This window comes from Ovis aries, chromosome 4, assembly GCF_016772045.2.
Source record: "Ovis aries strain OAR_USU_Benz2616 breed Rambouillet chromosome 4, ARS-UI_Ramb_v3.0, whole genome shotgun sequence".
NCBI lineage: Eukaryota > Metazoa > Chordata > Mammalia > Artiodactyla > Bovidae > Ovis > Ovis aries.
Window position 1 is genome coordinate 115374116 of NC_056057.1, and position 23259 is coordinate 115397374.

Here is a 23259-nt window from a genome sequence, read left to right on the forward strand (position 1 = left end):
GAAGCAACCTACATGGTGCTTCCTACATGACGCAACCTACATGGTGACTGCAAGCAGTCTTCAATAGATGACTGGATAAATAAAATGTGACATATTCCATGGAATATTATTCAAGCCTCTAAAAGGCAAGGAAATTCTGTTACCTGCTACAACCTGGATGCATCTGAGGACATTATGCTAAATGAAATAAGCCAGTCACAACAGGACAGATGCTGTATTATTCCACTCAATAGAGGTGCGGAGACCATTCTGATTCATAGAGTCCAAAAGCAGAGGGTAGTTGCCAGGGGCTTGGGGGAGGGGTAGGGAGGTATTGTTCAAAGGATACAGGATTTCAGTCTTGCAAGATTTAAAAGGTTCAGGGGTTAGATGGTCCTGCTGGTTGCACAACGGTGTGAATGTACTTAGTGCTACTGAACTGGACACTGAGTAACAGTTAAGATGGTAAATTTTATGTTACATGTAATTTACCACTATTTAAAAATGAATTTCACCTGTTTCTTTTTCATATCAATTAAAAGACACTTGCTCCTTGAAAGCAAAGCTATGATAAACCTAGACAGCGTATTAAAAAGCAGAGACATCACTTTACCAACAAAGGGCCATATAGTCAGAGCTATGGTTTTTCCAGCAGTCATGTATCGATGTGAGAACTGGACCATAAAGAAGGCTGAGCTCCGAAGAATTGATTCTTTCGAACTGTGGTGCTATTGAGAGTCCCTTGGATTGCAGGAAGATCAAACCAGTCAACTCTAAAGGAAATCAACCCTGAATATTTATTGGAAGGACCGATGCTGAAGCTGAAGCTCCAATACCTTGGCCACCTGATGCGAAGAGCTGACTCACTGGAAAAGACCCCGATGCTGGGAAAGATTGAAGGCAGGAGGAGAAGGGGACGATAGAGGATGAGATGGTTGGATGGCATCACTGACTCAATGGACATGAGTCTGAGCAAGATCTGGGAGATAGTGGAAGACAGGGAAGCCTGGCGTGCTGCCGTCCATGCAGGCGCAAAGGCACTACTTAGCAACTAAATAACAGCAACAGAAAATTCTAAATTGCATATGTGACCCATGGTATATTTCTATTGGACCATGCTGTCATACATACATCTTCAAACATAATAGAGTGACTCAATAGAATCCTCTGCAGGCCGACAAAGTTAACAGGAGGGAGAAGGCCCAAAAAGGGGAGCCCAAGGATCAAAAATTGGGGGCCATCCAGGGACAAGATGTGAAAATTGGCAGGTGTATAGTCAGTAGAGAGAAGACCTCCGTTGTATGTACAGTTAGTACACAGATTTGCCAAGTTTCCCTTTGCTGGGATTCCAGACTCATCAAAAAATTGTGAGAACTTACTCTGTAATGCCCCTGATACATAGGGCATAATTATTTGGGTCACTGTAAATTAATATCCCCTACAGTTATAATACAGGGTCACATATGTGTATAGCCATCCGTTTCTTGTGAGTTTGGTTAGTTGGGTTCAGTCCCTGAGCCTACTGATCTGAGGGTGCCTGCCAACATGGAAATGCTGGACCTGCCAAGTTGCGAACCAGACCCTGCCCTCAAGGACAACCACAGGCTCCAACTGAGGGTCTTCTCTCCTCTACAGCCTGTCTGGATGACTGGACAGTCAGTTCCCCAAGGGCAGGATCGGGCCTTAGTTACAGGGCCGTGTGTTGTACTTCTTAGCACAGTGCCTGGGATGTAGGGTAAGCTCAGAAAAGTGAAAACCTTAACCACCTCCGCATAACAGGTCCACAACTTCCCCAATCCAGGCCATGTATCCAGGCCCTGCCACAGCCCTCTGTCCACACTGGGAAGCAGAAACCGTTCCAAGCACAGGCCATCCTTAAGTCCAGTCCGACCAGCTCACCAGACCTGCCAGGCCCAGACAGGCTCCCTCACCCTCCCTGCGGCTGTCTCTGCCTCTCCCTTAAAGAGGGGAGCAGGGTGGTTGGGGTGAGGGGGTCACTCACTCGAGGCTGCCAGCCCCCCCGCAGAGGTGCAAGGGGCGCCTCCCGTCCTGGTCAGGGATGTTGGGGTCGGCTCCCGCCACCAGCAGCACATGGACGCAGGCGGCATGGCCCGCGGCACAGGCCTCGTGCAGGGCAGTCCGGCCCCCAGGGGCACTGTCGGGCCTCGCCCGCCGCCTCAGCAGCAGCCGCAGGATTTCCACGTGGCCCCGGCTGGCCGCCACGTGCAGGGGGGTGGTCAGCTCCTCTTCGTAGGTCAGCGACCAGAGTCCTAGGGAGAGATGGGGACACAGGACCTCAGAGCCTGGGTGGAGGCAAACAGCTGCCAGGCAATGGGGGGTGGGGGTGAGAGGTGGGCAGAGGCTGGGAAGCTGGAGCCCAGGGCTCCTTCCCAGTCTTCCCTCCCACCCACCCCTCGCTCAGAGCTCCAACTCCCTCCCCCATTACCCTGGCCCATACTCAGAGCGCGGATGTTGAAGCGGAAATCTCTCCATCGCTCTGGGTCGCTGGTATCAAAGATGGAATCCGGAGCCAGGCCGTTGCTGGAGTCGGCCAGGATGCGGGAGACGGAGCCCACATCCCCGGCCAGCACTGCCCGCCAGAAGGCCAGGGCAGGTCCCGAGGCCGTGCGGGTGACAATGGGTCCTGGGCCAGACTCTGGGGACCCTCTGCGGGGCTTCTCCACCAGCCTGGCACAGAGGGCATGTCTGTCACCAGGGGGCTCGGCCTGCCCCCTGCACTCTTCTGGGGACCAGCTCATGAGGGCAGGCTGTGAGCGTGCGGGGGATATTGGGGGAGGGGAGGCGGGGGCCCAAGAGGAGGAGGAGGGGGACAGGCCAGCGTCTCTGGGTCCTCAGAGTCTCTGAGCCTGAGCTGGCCACTCACTGGGCTTCAGCAGGAGCTATTCTGGGCTCCGCATGACTTGCCTCCTGGGCCAAGGTTTAGGCAAGCCTTGGGCTGGAAGGGAAACAGCCCTGGGGCCCGCTCCTTATCCTCAAGTGCTGGCTGCCACCGCGCCTGGACCCCCTGCCCTCAGCCCCATCCAGGGCCCCTCACCCCTCTGGTGGCTGCTCCAGCGAGGCTCCGCCGCCCGGCTCTCCAGCAGCAGGTCGGCCGTGCTGTGCGGGGGGAACAGCTCCTGCACCCGCGCCAGGTCTCCCGTGTACAGGGCGTTCTGCAGCGCCATGTCCGGGCACAGCAGCGGCGGGGGCCCAGGGTGCTCCCGGGCCGCGTGGGACCAGGCCCCCCAGACCCGGCCGGCTGGGGCCGAGGGGAGGCACCCCAGACGGTGTCCCCGCTGGGGAGGGGAGCTCCTGTTCCCGGGCATGGCCACTTTCAGGGCGAGAGAAGGACCCTGGGTGATGCTGCTGGCGGTCGGGGCAGGTGGGTGCTGGGCTAAAGCCAGGCTCAGGCCCTGGGGGGTTGGGGGGATGGGAGAGGCAGGGAGCACACAGAGGCCACACCATAAATAGCCCATCCATAGGCCATAAATAGCCTGGACATCCCAGCCTTGCCAAGGAAGGAGGCCTCAGGCTGGGGAATTAGGGAGGAGCCTGGAGGAGGGGGTCAGGGCGGAGCTCAGAGCTTCCCTCCGCAGAGCTGGACAGGCGGCAGGGCTGAAGGGACCACCCAGATGTGGAGTCCAACCTGCAATTTCCTGGGTGAAGGGAAAGGGAGCCCTGGAGGGAGGTGATGTGGCCAAGGTGTGACGTCGTGTTGCAGGCGTTGGGGTGGGGGTTGATCCCAAGCTGCCATCTCTCAGCCTTTCTCATCTGTCCTGTACTTCATGGCGCCCGCCTCCAAAAGTCCAGACTCTGACCCCAGAGGTAGGGCAAGAGGGGACCCTTCGTTCCAAGTGTCACCAACTATCCCCGTACCTTCCCGCTCCCAAACGCAAGCTAGGGGTCTCCAGCAAACAGCAGAGAACTCCGTCCCTCTGTGAGGAATCCCCGCCATGGGTGCTCTGTGCTGGCGACAGAGGGCTCAGCCCGCAGGCAGTCCAGCTTGGCACTGACCCCCATCTCTCTGGGTGACCCCGGGGGTCTCCCATGCCATCGCTACCTGGCAATCAAGGAGGAAGTACTCTGTCCATTGGGGGTACCTTAGGATAAAGAGAGCACTTCCCCAGGGGAGATGAAAAGGGGAGAAGGGAGAAAGGAAACTCGAAACCAGCCCCCGGGGGGCCCCCTGCCCAGCACGGGACCCTCTCGGGCCAGTCCAGCTGTCTCCTCTCCCTTGGCCTTCAAGACACGGGCCACACGCTTTGACCTTTATTCAAATGATCCTTACACAGTTTTTTTGGCGATCACCCTGGGGCTCCCAGAGCTCGGTGGCACGGTTATCCCGAGCTCCCTAGGGTCCCCCTCGAAGCCCGCGGGCGGCCTTCCACCAAGGGCAGGAGGCTGTGTCCCTTTCATCCCCCACCTCCACCACCAAGAGTCATAGGAAGGAGTGCTGAGCTCCGGCAGGTGGGAACGGGAGGGGTGGTGTTCAGAGGAACGGTGAGACCCCTCAGCGAAGATGATGGGTCTGCCCACAGCCCACGCCCTGCCTACGGGGGCCTGCCGTTCCCTACCGCCTTTTCCCCTAGAACCGTCTCCCCTTGCCCCTACTCCGATCCACTGCTGCCCTAGAGACGCTCTTGTAGAAATAAATCCTAGAATAGAAGGGACCTTGGAGATCCAACCTCTTCTCACTTCACTGAAGAAGGCAAGTGAGGCCCAGAGACAGGAAAGGACCACGCGAGACCACTCAGGTTACAGCCAGGGTCCGCTGGTCCCACGCTCCAGCTTTTGTTTTTTCTTCTATACTTACTGTAGACCTTTTTCTCCTCCTTCTCCTATTTTTCTCCCTTAAACACCTCTGACCTCCCAGATGGCACTAGTACTGAAGAGCGCGCCTGCCAACGCAGGAGACATTAGAGACGCAGGCTCAATATCTGGGTCAGGAAGATGCCCCTGGAGCAGGGAATGGCAACCCACTCCAGTATATCCTTGCCTGGAGAATCCCGTGGATAGAGGAGCCTAGCGGGCTCCAGTCCACGCAGTCGCAAAGGGTCGGACACAACGAAGCGCGCACACACGGACACGTCAGGGAGGGGGAGGGCTGGGGAGCCAGGGTGAGGAAATGACAGCAGGTGAAGACACCAGGTCGGGGTCAGAGGAGTCTGGGAACCAGAGCAGAGCTGGCTTGTGAGTGGCAGGGCCGGGGGTGGAGAGAGGGTGGCTGCGAAGTGGAGCAAGGCTGAGCCGGGCAGGGGCACAGAGCAAGGGGTGGGAAGCATGGACATGGACAAAGAGAGCAGGTCCCCGAGCCGTCTGGCCGTTTATACCTCTGCCCCGCCCCAGTTCCCTCCTGGCCCATGGGGCCCCACCCATCCTGCTCCTAATCTCAGACACCCCAGCCTCAGCATCACTTCTTCTTCTTCTCCTTTGCCAGCTTGGCCTCCTCAGCAGCATCCTGGTCCTTGAGAAGCTTCATCCTCTTCTTGCCCAGCGGGGTCTTGAAGTACCAGTCCTGGGTTGCAGGAAAGGTGAAGGCGACAGGTCAGACCCTTCGCTCTGCTGGCTGACCTCGCCCTTCCCTTCAGATGGATCTGCGTCTTCCACGCGCAGGTCCTCTGCTCTCCTCTGGGGTCCTAGGGTTCCTGCCAGAGCCCTGGTTTCCCTCGCTCATCACCGGATACTCTGGGCCACGGTCAGGGGTGAGAGGTCTCCTCCCCTGCCCTGCACCCCCTGGTCCTCCCCCGGCCATCCCCGGGGTCAGTGGCTGCGGGTGCCCAGCTGGCCCTGCCCACGAGTCCTTCTCTTCTGAGCTCCGTGGGGAGCAGATGGAGGGGTCCAAAGTACACTATCGGCCTGGGGGGGCTTCAGAGGGCTGACTCCCCCGCTGCTGTTGGTCCTGCCCCCACCCCTGCCCCTGCCAAAGCCTCACCTTCAGGGACTCCTCCTCCTCCCTGTACACTGGGTCCAGCTTCGCCAGGGGCCCCAGGAACTCTGAGGTCAGGAGGGGCCGCTTGGACAGCTGCAGGAGCCGCCGCTCAGTCAGCACCGCCTGGATGGCTTGGAGGATGCAGCCAGCTGTGTAGCCATCGGACACCTTGGCCAGGGCGCTGATGTCCAGGTGCTGGGTCCCCTGGACTCCCTGGGCCTCAATCATATGCCTCCAGAGCACTGCACGCAGTTGAGGGTAGGGGGACACGGGGCAGAGAGAGGCAGTGGGCGCCTCCGTGTCTACAGAGGAGTTCTGTGCTTCTGGAAGGCTGCCCGGTGTCCAGCAGCGCCCCTCCTCCCGGGGAGGTAAGGATCTTCCTCCCCACTTAACATGGCAAGTGAGACTCCGAGGACTTGAGCGGCCTGCCCATGTCTACAGAGGCACACCAGGCCCCAGGCCCCAGGGCGGCTTGTCTAGCCATCCTTCCAGAGCACCTGGAGTGGAGGTCAGGACTCAGAGCAGGGGCAGATAGGGGAAGCAGGGAGCTTTGGCAAGGGCAGTCCTTCGACCCCTTCTCTGACCTGACCCCACATTCCCTGGCCTCACCATGAAAAAGTGAAAAAGTGTTAGTCACTCCGTCGTATCCGACTCTGTGCGACCCCATGGAGACTGTAGCCTGCCAGGCTCCTCTGTCCGTGGGATTCTCCAGGCAAGAATACTGGAGTGGGCTGCCATTCCCTTCTCCAGGGGAATCTTCCCAACCCAGGGATAGAACCTGCTTCTCTTGCATTGCAGGCAGATTCTTTTACCATCTGAGCCACCAGGGAAGACCTGGGTCGGGAAGATCCCCTGCAGGAGGGCAGGGCTACCCACTCCAGCATCCTGGCCTGGAGAATCCCACGGGCAGAGGAACCTGGTGGGCTGCAGTCCACGGGGTCGCAAGGGGCCTCACCATAACGAGAGGCATAATCGGGCCGAGGCAGGAGGAGGATGCGCTCGTAGGTTCGGCAAAGGCCCTTCATCTCGGCCACTTGCGGCCGGTCGGTGGTCCCAATCAGTATCACGCGGTCCCCGGGACTCAGCAGCCGCAGGGCCTTGGTGAGGTCCTTCTTTATTCGCTTCGGGTCCATCTGTTCCGGGGACAGTGGGGAGGGAGGGGTGGGGTGGGGACCAGGGACATCGTACTGGCTTCTAATTCACAAAGCTCAGCCTCACAAGGACCGCGGTGGGGGTGGGGGCAGACGGGAGGGGCTGTCGGTCCCGCTTTAAGGGTAAGGAAGTAAGGCAGGAGGAGGACTCTTCAGAGGCCGTGTGGCGGGTGAGGTCTGGAGTGACGTGAACACACCCACTCCTGCCAGCCTTGCCCACGGGCTCTGCCCACCTCCTCCTCTTCTTTGGGGACCCGCTTGTAGAAAGTCTTCTCCGCATTCCCAATCCAGATCACAGAGGGCTGTAGGTACCGAGCCACCTGGATGCATCAGAAAACAGAAGCCCGAAGTTAGATGTCCTTAGGGAAGGGTCCCTTCCCCATCCAGTTGAACCCAGGGTCAGGGCCATCCTCGGTCAGTGGCCGGATTCGTTCACACATCCTGCCTGCCCCACCTCTGTGCCCTTCCAACACCCATCACACCAGAGTCCCTGCCCTCCCTGGGGTGATGGTGGTGGTGCGGGGGGCTATGTGTTCAGCTTCATCTCTGCCAAAAGAAGAAACTACCCTGTCTCCCACTTCCTTCCCACCTCCCCCATCACTGGGGCTTTGGGAATCCACAAACTCCCAGCAGGGACTGACTGGTAGGGAGACCTCACAAGCTCCTGAAATGACTCCGCAGCTGGGTGACCCTCCCACCCCCACACTGAGCCCACCCGGCCCTGTTGTCTCAGTCTGAGAACTCGAGATGCCGTCGGGAGACTCCCAGACCTTAAAGACAACGTGTACCAGCATCTGCCCGCCAGTCTTGCCGGGGTATTTGCCCTGCAGGTTCTCCGGCGACAGGTCGAAAAAGTTGGCACCGGTCTCCGTGCATACGGCCTTCACCAGCATCTTCTTGCCCATGCCGGAGGGGCCCACCAGGAGGATGGAGCGGATGAGGGGAGCCATGGCGTGTATATCTGGGGAGCCTGAGAGAGAAGACGGAGTGGGGGCGGCCAGGGGCCGGCAGGGGGCCGGGGGTGGAGACGTCGAGTCAGGGGAGGCCATGGGCCCCAGGCTGGGCAAGACGAGGGTCAGGTCACGGCTGCACTCTTCTGCCCCAGGGCCTGGGCAATGCCCCCGGGAGAGGCAGCCTGGATGGAGCCTAATGGTTTAGCAAGCCTAATTCTGAAGGGCTACATGGGAAGGGGGACACTGGCGGGGAGAGAGCGGGGTTCAGAAGAGAGCCTCCCTCCTCCCAGTACCCTTTCTTCTCTCCATCCCACCTGTTTCCATTCCTGGATTTTGAAGGGATGGAATTAAAGGGCATGTGACAAAGCCCTTCAGAAAGATTCAGCCTTTGGTGTGTTTCAGGGAGTGGGGGGCTGATCTTCTGGGAACAGGATAGACTAGGGCAGATTGCTCAGGACTGAGGGAGGGGCTGGAAATGTGGGGTCCTCAGCAGGTTGAGGGCCTGCCTGGCTTCAGAGTGTGACCTCTGGGGGGCCCCAAGGAAGGCACAGGGGGAGCCTGACATGCATCCAAAGCCTGTCAGGAGGGTGGATGGATCCACCCTCCTCAGCCGCCTGCCCCGAAGCCCCACCACTCCAGGGCCTGCCTCCCCACCAGGCCTCTCACCGAGCCGCAGAATCCCATACAAGGCCATGTTCTGCCTGATGTCAGCCAGGGAGGGCATAGGCAGCTTGTTTGCCAAGTTCAGGGCTGATCCGAGGTAGAGGCAGTCACCTGGGGTGGGGAGGGGGGCGCAGCTGGTGAGCAGTACCTGCTGGGGCAGGGCACGCGGGGAAAGGGGTCACACAGGGCTGGCAGTTGGCTTCGGAGGTGGCCACGGCCCGGGGAACCGCTCCTTGGTCCAGCCCTGGAGCAGGCGCTGCGGGGAGGTCTCACCAACATAGTCTTTCAAGGGCACTGTCTCGCTCTTCTTTAGAAGGCCTAAGACGATGAGTTCTTCAAACAGGGAGTCCATAGGCCTGGCAGAGGATGGCGCAGGGGGGCGCCCAGGACAAAAGGAAAGGGACACAGATTGGTGGGGGCGCTGCAGGCAGGAGCAAGGGGGACTCGCCAGAGGTACCCTGTCTGCCTTCCTGTGGTCAGACAGCATCGGAAGGCACGACACTGGCCCACTGGCCCAGACGGTAGCGTGCCCCAGCTGGGTGCCCTAGGGTTTGAGTGGTGTGTGAGAAGGACCAGCACCCTCTGAGACCCAACGTGGGTGACACACAGCCCCTTCCTAGAAACCGCATGGAAGATGTACACGCTATTGGGAGGCTGGGGGTGGGGCTGGCCAGGAACGCAGCTGGCCCCAGTGTGCTCACATCACCAGAGGAGTAGAAAGGGGCCACTGGCAAGGCCCCGACGCCCCAGAGTGGGATGCCCAAGGGTGGTGGGGGAGTGGGGAAGGAAGGAGACACAGGAAGCAGGGAGCGTTTGGAACAATGCCCCACTCACAGCTCATCCTGAATCTCCACTTTCAAAGCACTTTCTTGTGCTTGAGTTCATCCTCACTGCTCTCCCGTGAGTTTGGTGGGGCAGGGACTCGGGTTACTGAGGACAGGGGCTCAGAGAGGTTAAGTGACTTCCCCCAGGTCACACAGCTACAGAACCAGGCCCTGAAGTCTGATCTGTCCTGGACGAGGGCTCACTCCACCACCCCCAGGAAAGTGCGGGCTCTGCTACCTGTCTGGGGTCAGGTCTTTTTCCTTCTTCTTCTTCCCGGGTTTCTTGCCTGCCTTCTTCTGGTAGAAAGCAAACACAGGCAGTGGTCTTCTCTTCCTTGCCTCCCCCGCCCGAGTGCCCTGCCTTGTTCCAGCCCGAGCCCCTCATCTTGCCTTTGGAGGCTTCGCAGGTCTCGTCTCCTCCCTGTCCACGGCCAACCTCAGGTTCTTCAGCTCCTGACGCATCAGATCATCCACCTGGGGGCCGGCAGGGGGTGTGATGGGGTGACCAGGGCTTGGGGAGGACAGGTAGGAGGCTGAGGATGAAGTCGGGGTCGGGGGGCCCTCAGGGAAGATCCACCCCAGCCCAGTGATGGCAGCTGGTGGGGGTGGAGGGTTCTTTCGGAATGTCCCAACCCTGATCCATATCTTGCTCATGCTTGAGCCTGGCATTCATGTGGGCAGAAGCTCTGAGGATGGAGCCAGTCAGCTTTCAGTTCAAGCCCCAGTTCAGTTCAGTTCAGTTCAGTTATGTCCAATTCTTTGTGGCCCTATGGACTGCAGCACACCAAGCCTTCCTGCCGGGAGCTGTGTGAGGAATCCCGCCCATGGCAAAGGTCATGAGGAAGGAGGCTTGACATACGCAAAGGCGGGATCAAGCCTCAGGGGTCCCCTTGGAGATTCTCGAGCATCTACCCCCAAAACCAGAGTCTGCCTACCTTACTGCATTATGTTTCCACCTATTCTTCTGACATTAACAGGGGGCTATCCCCCACCACCTTTCTCTGGAAAAAGTTAACTTAGAGCTCCAGTTAACAGTCTCCTGCATACAAAAGGAGTGTCTCAGCTCAAACCCCTCTGATGGCTCTCTAACTTTCCTGACAGGTTTACCCAGACTTTCACAACTACGCATGTGATTGTTTATAGCCCCCCAACAGCAAGAGGCACGAAGCTTAAAACATTTTAAAGATACAGAGCCTTTTTCAAAGAGCTAAGAATTATATTGGTGAAAGGTTTTCATTGTTGTGTTAATGACTGCCACCAGGCCTCCATATCCTTTATCTTTTAGGCCCCTGGAGGATATTAATCAATGTAATTGGGATGCAAAAATAGGAATATAGTAGTTTTGATGTTAGCAATACTAGACTTTTGAGTTAATGAATTTTCTCTTTGTTATAAATCACAGTACTCCTCTTTCCTTGTTATAAATTGTTGTGTCCTTGCTATGTAAGAATGTAGCCTTAATTAGTGCTTTCTGAGAGTGGCACCTGACTTTAGTAAGAACAACACTTTTAGGGCAAATAAGTTTTCTGGTTGACAGACCCTTATCAGAAAAGGGCCATAAAATGCTAATAGGCCTCCTGGCCAGAAGATGATGTAAATCACCTAAGACCTGTGTATACAGCTAGGTATGCAGAGAGAAAGCCTGGTCTCGATAAAGGTCAGGGCTGCTGACCTTGCATGATTTTGTATTATCCATTGATCTCTATATTAAAAAAAAAAAAAGTATAAAAGCTTTCCTGGAAAATAAAGGATGAACCAGTTTCTCGGAAATCTGGCTTCCCCCGTGTCTTCTTTTCTTTCTTACTCTATTTTCTGGCCGATTCCCCTCTGGAGCATAGAGGCTCATCGTGTCTACTTATTTGTCTGGGCTTCTAAGACCCACGTGAGAGGGAGCCCAAGGCAGGGCACCCTCTGCTATTCAAGTGGGCGCCTGTGGCCTTATATAGACAGTGTAAGTCTCTTGTCTGAGGCTTTATTGGCTTTCTATGTAAACCAAGGAATGCAGCCTCTTTCTCTCCTCTATTTTCTTAACTGCAAACTCTTTCCTTATCTCTCTCTAAATCTATATATCTCTCTCGCCACACCATCCCCGCTTAGAATTACCCTGGATCCACTGGGGCTGGACCCCAGCACCTCCCTGTCCATCACCAGCTCCCAGAGCTTACTCAAACTCATGTCCTTCAAGTCAGTGATGCCATCCAATCATCTCATCCTCTGTCATCCCCTTCTCCTCCCACTTTCAATCTTCCCTAGCATCAAGGGTTTTTCCAATGAGTCAGTCCTTCACATCAGGTGGCCAAAGTATTGGAGCTTCAGCTTTAGCATCAGTCCTTCCAATGAACACCCAGGACTGATCTCCTTTAGGATGGACTGGCTGGATCTCATTGCAGTCCAAGGGACTCTCAAGAGTCTTCTCCAATACCACAGTTCAAAAGCATCAATTCTTTGGCACTCAGCTTTCTTTTAGTCCAACTCTCACATCCATACATGACCACTGGAAAAACCATAGCCTTGACTAGATGGACCTTTGTTGGCAAAGTAATGTTTCTGCTTTTGAATATGCTATCTAGGTTGCTCATAACTTTCCTTCCAAAGAGTGTCTTCTAATTTCATGGCTTAGGTCATCATCTGCAGTGATTCTGGAGCCCAAGAAAATAAAGTCTCTCACTGTTTCCATTGTTTCCCCAATTATTTGCATGAAGTGATGGGACCAGATGCTGTTATCTCAGTTTTCTGAACATTGAGTTTTAAGCCAACTTTTTCTCTCTCCTCTTTCACTTTCATCAAGAAGCTCTTAGTTCTTCACTTTCTGCCATAAGGGTGGTGTCATCTGCATATCTGAGGTTATTGATATTTCTCCCAGAAATCTTGATTTCAGCTTGTGCTTCATCCACTCTGACATTTTTCATGATGTAGTCTGCATGTAAGTTAAATAACCAGCATGACAATATACAGCCTTGACGTACTTCTTTCCCTATTTGAAACCGGTCTGTTCTTCCATGTCCAGTTCCAACTGTTGCATCTTGACCTGCATACAGATTTCTCAGGAGTCAGGTAAGGTGGTCCGGTATTCCCATCTCTTGAAGAATTTTCCACAGTTTGCTGTGATCCACACAGTCAAAGGCTTTGGCATAGTCAATAAAGTAGAAATTGATGTTTTTCTGGAACTCTAGCTTTTTTGATGATCAAATAGATATTGGCAATTTGATCTCTGATTCCTCTGCCTTTTCTAAAACCAGCTTGAACATCTAGAAGTTCATAGTTCACATACTGTTGAGGCTTGGCTTGAAGAATTTTGAGCACTACTTTGCTAGTGTGTGAGATGAGTACAATTGTGTGGTAGTTTGAGCATTCTTTGGCATTGCCTTTCTTTGGGATTGAATGAAAACTGACCTTTTCCAGTCCTGTGGCCATTGCTGAGTTTTCCAAATAGGCTGGCATATTGAGTGCAGCACTTTCACAGCATCATCTTTCAGGATTTGAAACAGCTCAACTGGGATTCCATCACCTCCACTAGCTTTGTTCGTAGTCATGCTTCCTAAGGCCCACTTGACTTCACGTTCCAGGATGTCTGGCTCTAGGTGAGTGATCACACCATCGGGGTTATCTGGGTCATGAAAATCTTTTTTGTATAGTTTTCTGTGTATTCTTGCCACCTCTTCTTAATCTCTTCTGCTTCTGTTACATCCATACCATTTCTATTCTTTATTGTGCCCATCTCTGCATGAAATGTTCCCTTGGTATCTCTAATTTTCTTGAAGAGATCTCTAGTCTTTCCCATTCTATTGTTTTCCTGTATTTATTTGCATTGTTCACTGAGGAAGATTTTCTTATCTTTCCTTGCTATTCTCTGGAACTCTGCATTCAAATGGGTATCTCATTTTCTCCCTTGCCTTTAGCTCAAACCCCAGATCCACTGTTTGAAGTCTGCATGGGGGACTTTCCTGCTGGCCCCATGGCTAAGAATCTGTCTTGCAATGCAGGGGATTCAGGTTCAATCCCCGATCAGAGAATGAAGATCATGCATGCCACAGAGCAACTAAGCTGTGCCCCACAACTACTGACCCCCCACCCACAACTAGAGAGTCCGCATGCTGCAACAAAACGTCTCAAGGGCCGCAACTAAGATCCAATGCTGCCAAATAAATTAAATAGTCTGCGTGACCTTGAGCAATTTCGTGACCTCTCAGCCTCAGGTTCCTCACATGTGATGTCAAGAAAATTAAGGCGCCTGCCTCACATGTTGTTGGAAAGATTGTGTGATCCAATGCTCCCAAGGTGGGCAGCACAGGGTGGGCAGAGGACAGTGGGTATGTCCCCAGCATAGAGCCCCTCGTGTCCCCCACCCTCAGGGCTGTGTCAGAGGACCCCGGGGACCAAGATGCCCCCAGATGGGAACGGGACTACACCAGGCAGGCAGTGCCTAGAGGCAGGGTGCTGCAGAGGCTGGCAGGCCGGGGGCTGGTGGGCAGCAAGGATGGAGTCTGATCCTTGGAGGCCCTGCAGGGATGCTCACCTGTATCCGGATCTCCTGTTCCACCTCTTTCCTCTCTTCCATCTTGAGGGTCTCAGAGTCAAAACTCTGGCTGGGAAAGAGGCTGTCAAACCGGTTCTTCCATAGATCTGCTGGTGCAGGGGCGTATGTCCAGGATCCAGATATACACACACACTCACGCTCATGTGCACACAGAAGCTCACAGGTGCACGCATGCACGCTGGCCCAGCTCTCCTCTCACTGAGCTGCCTGGCACTTCCAGCCAGACTGCAGATCCAGGCCTGATCCCAAGGCCTGTGGCCACAGGATTCAGACCCACAGCCCAGGGAGCACACCTCACGCCCCTCTCCTCTTCGGCTTTCTCCCTTCGGCCATCACCCCCATGTCCCCATGCCCCCTACACGTGGCACGGGCCCACTCTCCCAGGGACCAAGGTCACCCCAAGACCCCACAGGCCTGACCGCCCCTCTGCTCTCACTCATGTACTCCTTGTGGCCAGCGTTAATTGCAGGGATGGATTTGGAAGGCAGTGCTCTAAGCATCGTGTCTGCTTCCTGGAACAGAGACATCCTCCACTCAGAGCCCTCACCTCCACGCATCACCTCCGCGCATCTGGGCCTGATGCTCCCAGACCTGCCTCCCGCCAGGCACTCTCTGAGACTCCGTGCCCCTGCCCCCTTGGTCCGTGGCTCCAGGCGGTGCCTTACTCCCTTCTTGGTCTTTTCTCCCTTCTTCTTTTTCTCTTTTTCCTCCTTTTCTTTCTCCTTACTTTTCTCTTGCTCCTTCTTTTTGTTCTCCTGGACTTGCACCTCCAGTTCCATCCTCACCTGTGACAGGCACAGGAAGATGCTTTGGAGAAGACCAAGGGGGTTGATATGAGCCAGAGAATCCCAGGGCCTGAGCTAGGGGTGGACCCAGGATTCCCAAGGCCTCGCGTCACTGGTGCGACCCAGGCATCGAGGGTCCAGGAAGAAAGGGGCTCAACTGAGTGGGTGGGTGCTTGCTCAGAGCTGCTGCTCTCCCCGGGGGTCTCCATGGAAGTGGGGAGATGGAGTCACAGTGCTCTCATCACACACGTCACCTCTCTCTGACCCAGGGGGCCTTCTCCAGCTCCTTCTGGGGACCCCTTCCTCCAACACATCTGCATCCTCTCCCCCAGCCCCTGCCACCCTCAGCTGACACTCAGGTTACTCTCTCTAACCTTAGATTCCACCTAACACAGAAATGCCTCTATTCCCACCTCTGGGGTACCTGTTCTGGAGTCTTGTCTGCAAAGATCAGGGAGGATCCACCTAAAGACTCGTCTGGATAATCAGGGAATCGGCCGGTGAGGGCACTAAATGGACATAAGATGGTCAGAGAGATGGATGGATGGAAGAATGGGTGGATAGATGAGTGGATGGAAAAGTGGATGGGTGGATGGATGCATGGATGGATGGACAGATGGGCGGAGGAACAGAAGGATAAATGGATGATGGATGGGTGGACAGATGGGTGGGTGGATGGACAGATGGGTGGATGGACAGAGGGGTGGACGGATGGATGGATGGGTGGATGGGTGGGTGGATGGATGTACAGATGGGTGGAGGAACAGAAGGATAAATGGATGATGGATGGGTGGACAGATGGGTGGATGGATGGACGGAGGGGTGGACGGATGGGTGGCTGGCTGGATGGATGGATGGATGGACGATGGAGAAAGACAAAGGACAAGGCAGACAGGGAGAGGGGGAGGGAGTGGATCGTTACAGAACAGAGTAGGGAGACCAGTGAGGGGGTGTCCCTGGACACTTTCCCGTCTTATTCTGGCGTTTTCTCTGCCATCTGGGGAAGCAGGAAGTCACGCGTGGTGCTGTTCCCGCAGGCTGGGGGCCCCGAGTTACACCCAGTGTGTCAGCAGCGTGTCAGGGGTTGGGGGGTAAGCCGGGGCGGGCTGAGAAAGGCAAGAGGGGGGTTCACGGCGGGGGAGGGGCCGTCCGCGGAGGCCGGGGGCACTGACTGGCACTCGATGAACCACTGTCGGATCTGCTCCTTCATCTTCTCCTTCGTGTCGGGCCCCTCCACCTCCCTGAGGTGGTCGCGGGTCTTCACCACGGCCAGCTGGAACTCCTCCTCCTTCTCGGCCTGGCGGAGCCTGCGCACATCTGCCCCGAGGCTGGCCTGGGACCGGGTGCCCACGGGCCCCGCCGGGCTGGCTGAGGGGAGCTGGGGACGTGGACGGGGAGGCGAGGGGCTCAGGGGTGGGAGTGGGGTGCCCCAGCACTCCCCATCCCCGCACAGAGCCCCGTGTGCGCACACACCCACGCGGAACAGCAGGGCTTGCCTGCATCAGAAGAAATTGTGTTTGCAGCCTGAAACTCGTCTGTGTAAATTACTCTGATAATGAGTTTGCTAGATGCATCCGGGCTGGCCCCCCACCCCCGCCTGCTCCCCTAGCACCCGCGCCCCCCACCCCAGCCTCCAGCCCCAGCCCCAGCCCCACCCCCACGCCCAGCGCCCGTGTTGGCAGCCGCTCCGCAGCCACTTTCCCGCCTCATTGGCTCCCAAATGTATTTTAAATATCACTCTGCGCAGAGACAATTACTGAAAACGCTGAGCTCACACTGTTGATGGGCCCAGGCGGCCGGGCTCATTCCTCACCCACCAGTCGTGCCATGGCCCCCTGCCCCCCCACCCCACCAAGCCACGACCCAGCCCTGGCCTCCTGGGGTCCGGCTGCCCCGGTCTTCAGCGAGCTCCGACCTCCGCCCCCACGTGGGCCACCAGGTCCTTCCCTCCTTCTGAAGCCCCCAGCCTCCTTGGAGCAGCCATCCCAGCCCTTCTGTCCCCAACCCCAGCACCCCCTCCCAGCCCCTCCTTCAATCTCCCCTTATAGGCCAGGCTTTTGTGGCTCTGCCCAGGGCCCAGCACCCTCCCAGGGATCGCAGAACCTCACCCCTGTGATGGCTTCCTCTCCTAAGTCGGCAGAGCCCAGCTGGGGGCCGATCACCACAGAGTACAGGACTCAGGTCTGTCTTCCCCGCCTGCACCCTCACCCCTGGCTGCCCATGCTCCCCGCCCCCACCCTCCATGGGCACATTCATGCCCCAGTCACCTAGCTCATACTTAGCCATTCTGCCTGCAGGGCAGAGGAGAGGAGGGAGTTGGGGATCTCAGAGCGAGTGGGGAGCCTGTGCCCCCGCGAAAGGCTCTAGGGTGAAGGGGGTGTGTCCTCATCGCAACTGGGCCCCCCACATGCTTCTCCCAGAGGCTGCAGGAAACCCACTGGCCCTGGGAACTGGCCTTGTGCCACTGCGGGGCCCACTCCCTGCAGCCTCTCCTGCCAGCTCCATCGTGGGCCAGGGGACAGGATGCTCTGAGCCACCGTCCCTCACCCCACCCCATGTATGACTTCCCTCCAAAGGGCTCTGGTGGGGAGGGAGCAGGAAGGGACGTGGCTTGGCAGTGGCTTTGTGGTGACCTTCCACCAGGGTCCCCAGACCCTCCTCCCCCAGTCCTCAGTGGAGGGAGGTGTGCACAGGGCTGGGGGCAGGATGCTCACCATGCCGATGAACTCCATCTCGGTTCGCCGGTCCTGCTGAGTGCGTTTCCTCTGCAGGTAACCCTTCCACACCTGGGGGACACATGGGCCCGGACACTCCTCACACTGCCTTTCTGCTGGGACGCAGGGTAGTGGGCAGAGCTCTGGGGAGGGCACCTCTAGGATTCAGCTCACTGGCCACTGACCCTTGAGCAGAGATAGCCCAGTCAGGGTGGGGCCGGTCTGCACCCAGACCTCCGGCACTCTCGGAGCCCGCCAGGAATTCCCTCTGTCTCATCTCCACCTTCTAACCTGCCTTTAAAAATATTTCTGTTCTTAGTTGCAGCATGTGGGATCTAGTTCCCCAACCGAGGATCGAACCTGGGCCTCTTGCACTGGGAGTGCAGAGTCTTAGCCAACAGACCACTAGGGAAGTCCCTAACCTGCTGTATCTTTTGAGGCACAAATCAGAGCTCAGATTCCACCTCCTCTGAGAAGCCCTCCCTGCTCTCACTTCTCAGCATACTTGCAGCATCTGGAGTAAATGCTTGCTTCCACCCAGGCCCATAGACCTGGGTGCTGTTGAGACCATGCAGCTCCCCTAATTAATCCCTACATGTTACAAGGAAACTGAGGCCAGAGATGGGACATGGCCTCTCCCAGGTCCCAGGGCCGTTCGGCGCAGAGCCGAGACCAAGGCCCGGTTTCCTGACTCCTCACCCAGGGCTCCTCTCCCGGCTACTCTTGGGCCTGTGGACAACCCGGTGCCCTGGGGAGAATAGAGGGAGGCAGGGCCAGTGCCTCACTCGGCAGTCTGGGACAGAGCCTCAGTGGGCAGGCTCTGTCCAGGCTCCTGGCCAGGCTTCGTCCTCCTGCTCCCATGACAAGCACAGGAAAGACCCCTGATAACTAAGGGCCTCACACACTCTCCCCCTCTGATGAGTGGGGAACCCGGGACCTGGGACGCAGTGTTGCCATACCCTTGAGGTCTGGAGACAGGGACGAAAGGACGAGCTTTGACTTTCGGGTTGAGGGAGGATGCTCCAGCTTTGGGGCTGACCCTCCTTCTCCAAAGGCTTGTTTTAGCGAGCCCTAGGGTGAGGACCCCCTGTTCACCCATGGGGCAGCCAGACCTGGGTGCAGGATGCACAGCACCCCAGCCCAAGTCCCCTGATTTGCAATCTGAAAATCTGTCTCGGTTGGAGAGGACATCTGTTCTCAAGGCTGCTGTCTGTTAGTTGGCTGGTTTGCTCTGGATTTTGGGGAAGTCCTAAGTCTCCTGTATTGGGCTGGGAAACAGAAGTTTTGGAGGCTCTGAGACTTGATAGAAGATGGGAGAGGAGCTTGACTTAGAAGAGAAAGCTCCAGAAGCCCCAGGTCAGCAGTCCTGGGCCTTCCTGCCCTGGCGTTCTCTAGGGCGCCTCCCATCTTATCAAGCTGGTAACCACTGCCCCTCTGTGAGTCGGCTTAGCGCACCTGGGGGGAGATCCGCAGGGCTGCCAGGAGACAGGAGAGGCATGCCCGCCAGGACAGCGGGCCGGCACAGGGGGGATCTAGAGATGGAGCTGGGTGTTCTGTAGTGAGGTGGGAGGGGCTGTGATGAAAGGGTGACCTCAGGGGGCCCAGACCCCGAAGACACCTGGAGTCATCAGTTCTCAGACTCCATATCCTTCATCATGCTTCCTTTTGCCTCAGCTACCTGGAGGCTCAGGCTACAATTCAGCGACTCATTTCTTTGCCTTTCTTTTTTATTTTTTCAGTTATGACAGAATGATAACGTTTACAGGAGACTTGGGAAATACAGAAGCATTACATACGGTTCCACTACATATTACAACTATTTTTTTTTTTTTCAGTAGATAAACTAATATTTTTAGCTGGAGCTTCCCTGGTGGCTCAGACAGTAAAGTGTCTGCCTGCAGTGCAGGAGACCCAAGTTCGATCCCTGGGTTGGGAACATCCCTGGAGAAGGAAATGGCAACCCACTCCAGTATCCTTGCCTGAAAGATTCCATGGACAGAGGCCTGGTGGGCTACAGTCCATGGGATTGCAAAGAGTCGGACACAACTGAGCAACTTCATTTCACTCACTTTCAACATCAAACTCTCAAAAATTCATAAAATGGACAGAAAAGCAGAAGGATGTAGCAGGCCGGAAGAGGTTTTGTGACTCGTTTTTCACCGTCTTACAAGTTTTGGGGATGATCGTCTACTCTGTTCTGCTGCTGTATTACGGATCTTTCTCCTCTAATTTAAAATTTTTATTTATTATTGTTATTTTTAAAATTTTTGGCTACACCATGTGGCTTGTGGAATTTTAGTTCCCTGAACAGGGATCGAACTCAGGTCCTTGGCAGTGAGAATGAGGCACCCTCACCCCCGGACTGCCAGAGAATTCCCTTTCTCCTTTGATTTTAATGATCCTTCTGTTTGGGGGGCTTTTATGGTGTCCCACTTCAAGTCTTTTGGGGAAGATGGAGAACAAATAATACATAAGATACATATTTATTACCGATGAAGTTCCCTAGCTTAACATCTAGTTGTGGGGCAGCAGAATCGAACTGCTTGTATTTCTGTCTTCAATTGCTGAGCCAGGCAGGCTTCCTGGAGGAGGTGACTTTCCTCCAGGATGCCTGGTGTTGGGGGGTGGGGGGTTTTACCTTCTGTATGGTGATGGCTGCTTCATCCTGACTGAACTTGAACCGACCTTCCTCCCAAATCTTCCGGTCTCGCTCCTCCTCTTTCCGAATCTCCCGCATGAAGATGGCCCGGAGCCTGCCTTGCCTGGCCCGCTCGGCCTTTTGCAGTAGCATTATGGCCTCAGTCCGGCTTAATATTGGAAAGCTCTGGCCGCAGCAGGAGCAAAGGAGGAGGAAACGAGGGAGGGTTGCCATCTCCAGTTGGGAGATCAGTCCCCTCAAGACATGCTGGGGGCATGTCCCAGGGCAGTGAGGTGCCCAAGTCGTGTGTCTCTGCCTTGGTGTGGGAAGGTTATGAGGAGCATAGCGCAGCAGTGAGGGGGCCAGGACTACCCAGAGCGCTCTCTGAGGTGGTGAAGGGCAGAACAGGACCTCCACGTCCTGAAGCAGGGAGCTCTGTTCCAGGGCAGGGGGTGTCTTCCCTGACTCACCCCCTCTGAGATCTCTGGCTTCAGTCTGGACAGCAGCTCCGTCAGCACGTGTTCCCGCTCCTTCAGGGTGCTGGACCGCTCCAGCTCAAAATACTTGGGAATCGGAACCTCCAGGTCTGCCTTTGGGGCAACACAGGAGAAGGAGAGTTGGGAATAAACCTCCAGACCCTCTGTCCAACCCATTACAGCTTTCAGCTGCATACACACCCCTGGGGCTGGCTTCCTCCATCCTAGGGCTGCGGGGTGGGAAATGTACAGATTTTGGGCAGATCGCCCCAAGAGTCATTCCCCTCTTCCTTTGACCTTGTCATGTGCCCAGAGTTGAATTCTGAAGGGTCATGGTAGGTAATGGGCAGTGGTCCCAGTCCTAGCTGTACATATGAGTCAACTGGGACCCAAGCTCTTAAAATGGAGGCTCCTAGGCCCTCCCCGGGCAACCACATCAGAATGGCAGGGCCTGGAGAATGTCTGTTTTTTCAAGTCCACAGATGGGTCTCAGGCAGCTAGTTGGGGAAACTTTGAGTCCTCCTTAGACGTGGAACAGGGAACCCTGACCTTGGGACGGGCTGGAGGCCAGTGCAGAAGCGCTATGCTCTGGGACTTGCTGATGCACAGACATCCACTGAGGGTCTTGTGAAAATGCAGAGGCAGAGTAGTGGGTCTGGGGTGCAGCCAGAGATTCTGCATCTCTAACAAGCTCCTCCGTGATGCTGACGCTGCTGGTCCGCGAACCACGCTTTGAGGAACAAGCCTCCAGGGGACCCTTTCCAGCAATTCCCTGCAATGGGGTTCGTGGATCCTCCTGGCCAAACAGAACTTCCAGCCTGACTCCCCAGCCACCCTTAACTATTTTTTTTTTTAAGATTTATTTATTTATTTTTGGCTGTGCTAGGGCTTTGTTGCTGCACACAGGCTTTCTCTAGATGCTGCAAGTGGGGGTTACTCTCTAGTTGGGGGTGCACAGGCTTCTCATTGTGGTGCCTTCTCTTGGGGAGCTCAGGCTCTAGGCTCAGTCGTTGTGGCTCACGGGCTCAGCTGCCACATGGCGTGTGGGATCTTCCCAGAGCAGGGATTGAACCCGCGTCCCTTGCATTGGCAGGCAGACTCAACCGCTGGACGACCAGGGAAGTCGCACCTCCTAAGGTGCGTGAACTTTCCAAACCCCATCGTCCTATCTGCCCTGCCTGCCTTCCCTTGCAGATGACGTTCCAGGGCCTGGGGTGTCCGAGGAAAGTCAAGGCCACCCCTACTCCAAGCTGGGGCTGGGGCTTGGTTTGCTTCCACAAGGAGGGGGAGATCAAGGCTAGCCACCCCCCAGCTCCCCGCCCCCGAGCTGGGGTGGGTGCGGTGCTTGAGCAGCCCGCGCACCGGGGTGAGCTTTAAGTCCTGCAGCACTTGGTCCAGGCAGTGGGTCTCACACAGGTCGGCGCGAACCAGATCGTCTTTGAGCTCCAGCACGCGGCAGGCCACGCTGTCCAGCAGCCGCCGCAGCAGCCGCCGCTTCTGCGGCTGCACCATCTGGTCGTAGAGGGTGTCGAAGCGGCGCAGCAGCCCCAAGTAGTACAGATAGAGCGAGGAGAGCCGGTACTGGAAGGACTGCCGCTCGCGCTCCGAAACGGCTTCCCCCAGCAGCGGCTCCTGGTCCAGCAGCTCTTCCAAGATCAGGTGGGAGGAGTCCCAGAGGCGCTGGTAAGCTCTGGGAGAAGGGGGCGGCAGGGGGCGCCCTGAGCCTCAGAGGAGTGGGGAAGGGGGCTGAGGAGGGGATGCCCTGAGCCTGAGAAGAGCAAGGGAGGGGTGGGGTCAGGGGAGCTCCCCTGAGGCGCCTGAAGACCTGAACTCAAGGTCCCAGAGATGTGATGCTAAGGAGATTCATGGCCCGGAGGTGGAGTTCCAGGAAGGGAGAGGACTTCAGGAAGCTGAGATGGTGGCCCCAGGGAGACCCCCTGAGGCTTAGAGAAGCCGAGGGACTGGGGCCCCTGGGGCTGGAGCCCACTGAGGGAGGAACAAGGAGGGTGACGAATGGGCACCTGCCAAGGGAGGGGCCTCTCAGAGCCTGTGGCTGGTCCCTCCAGGCTGGAGGGACACCTCCAATGGTCTAGGATGGTGGGCTGGCAGCGGGGGTGAGGGCGAGCTGTAGAGAAAGGTACTGTGTGGAGGGACTGTTCTGGAATCAATAGCCTGAGGGAAACCTGAGCACAGGCAGGAGCGGCCAGGGTGGCTGTGTGTGTCCAGGGTCCAGGTGGGGCCAGCCCTCAGAAGCCCCTCTCCTACCAGCCCGTCCCCAGCGGCCCGGCCCAAGGACCAGGGAGACGCCATGCCCTTTGTTCTCCCCTCCTTCACTCACGCCTCGGACATGGTGCCCAACTCCGCTCTGCCCTTTGTGAGCTGGTCCTGGAATCCACAGAATGTCTGTGGTTCCACCCAGATGCCGCTCCACAAAGCCAGAATAGCCCAGTTTTAAGAGTTCTGTCCCATTGTCTCAAAGTTCTAAGGCTGTGAGGGGAAGGGGTACAGGTACAGGATTGGGGACGCTTATCTTGGAGGACACCCCGGAGGTGGCATGCCAGATGGCGTGGGCTCCCTTGTAGCAAGCCTTGGCCAGGGGACGGTGGGGTC

General features: G+C 56.5%; 2 protein-coding genes across 6 annotated transcripts in view; both read right to left on the reverse strand.

Annotated features, from left to right (window-relative positions):
- Nucleotides 1-9737, reverse strand: part of ASB10 (ankyrin repeat and SOCS box containing 10) — a 22506-nt gene extending 12769 nt beyond the window's left edge. Inside the window, exons 1-3 of one of the 5 annotated variants that reach the window (XM_042249280.2) lie at nt 3035-9735; nt 2438-2667; nt 1982-2249 (exon numbers count right to left, since the gene is read on the reverse strand). In XM_042249280.2, coding sequence (XP_042105214.1) covers nt 1982-2249; nt 2438-2667; nt 3035-3459 — 923 coding nt within the window. In that variant the 5' untranslated portion in view covers nt 3460-9735. Of the gene's footprint in view, nt 1-1981; nt 2250-2437; nt 2843-3034 lie in introns of those variants that run through there. The other 4 variants (XM_042249279.2, XM_042249281.2, XM_027969023.3 and 1 more) reach the window with 4 other exon arrangements.
- On the reverse strand, nt 5390-22998 carry IQCA1L (IQ motif containing with AAA domain 1 like). Its single transcript, XM_027968407.2, has 19 exons — nt 22988-22998; nt 22012-22339; nt 20644-20763; nt 20174-20359; nt 17536-17607; nt 15994-16199; nt 15246-15330; nt 14702-14821; nt 14473-14548; nt 14016-14122; nt 9890-9973; nt 9738-9796; nt 8949-9031; nt 8679-8786; nt 7830-8029; nt 7293-7379; nt 6864-7041; nt 5912-6150; nt 5390-5494 (listed from the first exon to the last, which is right to left on the reverse strand). Exons 1-19 carry the CDS (start codon nt 22996-22998, stop codon nt 5390-5392), a joined length of 2454 nt encoding a protein of 817 aa, XP_027824208.2.
- Nucleotides 22999-23259: the final 261 nt, after the last annotated feature.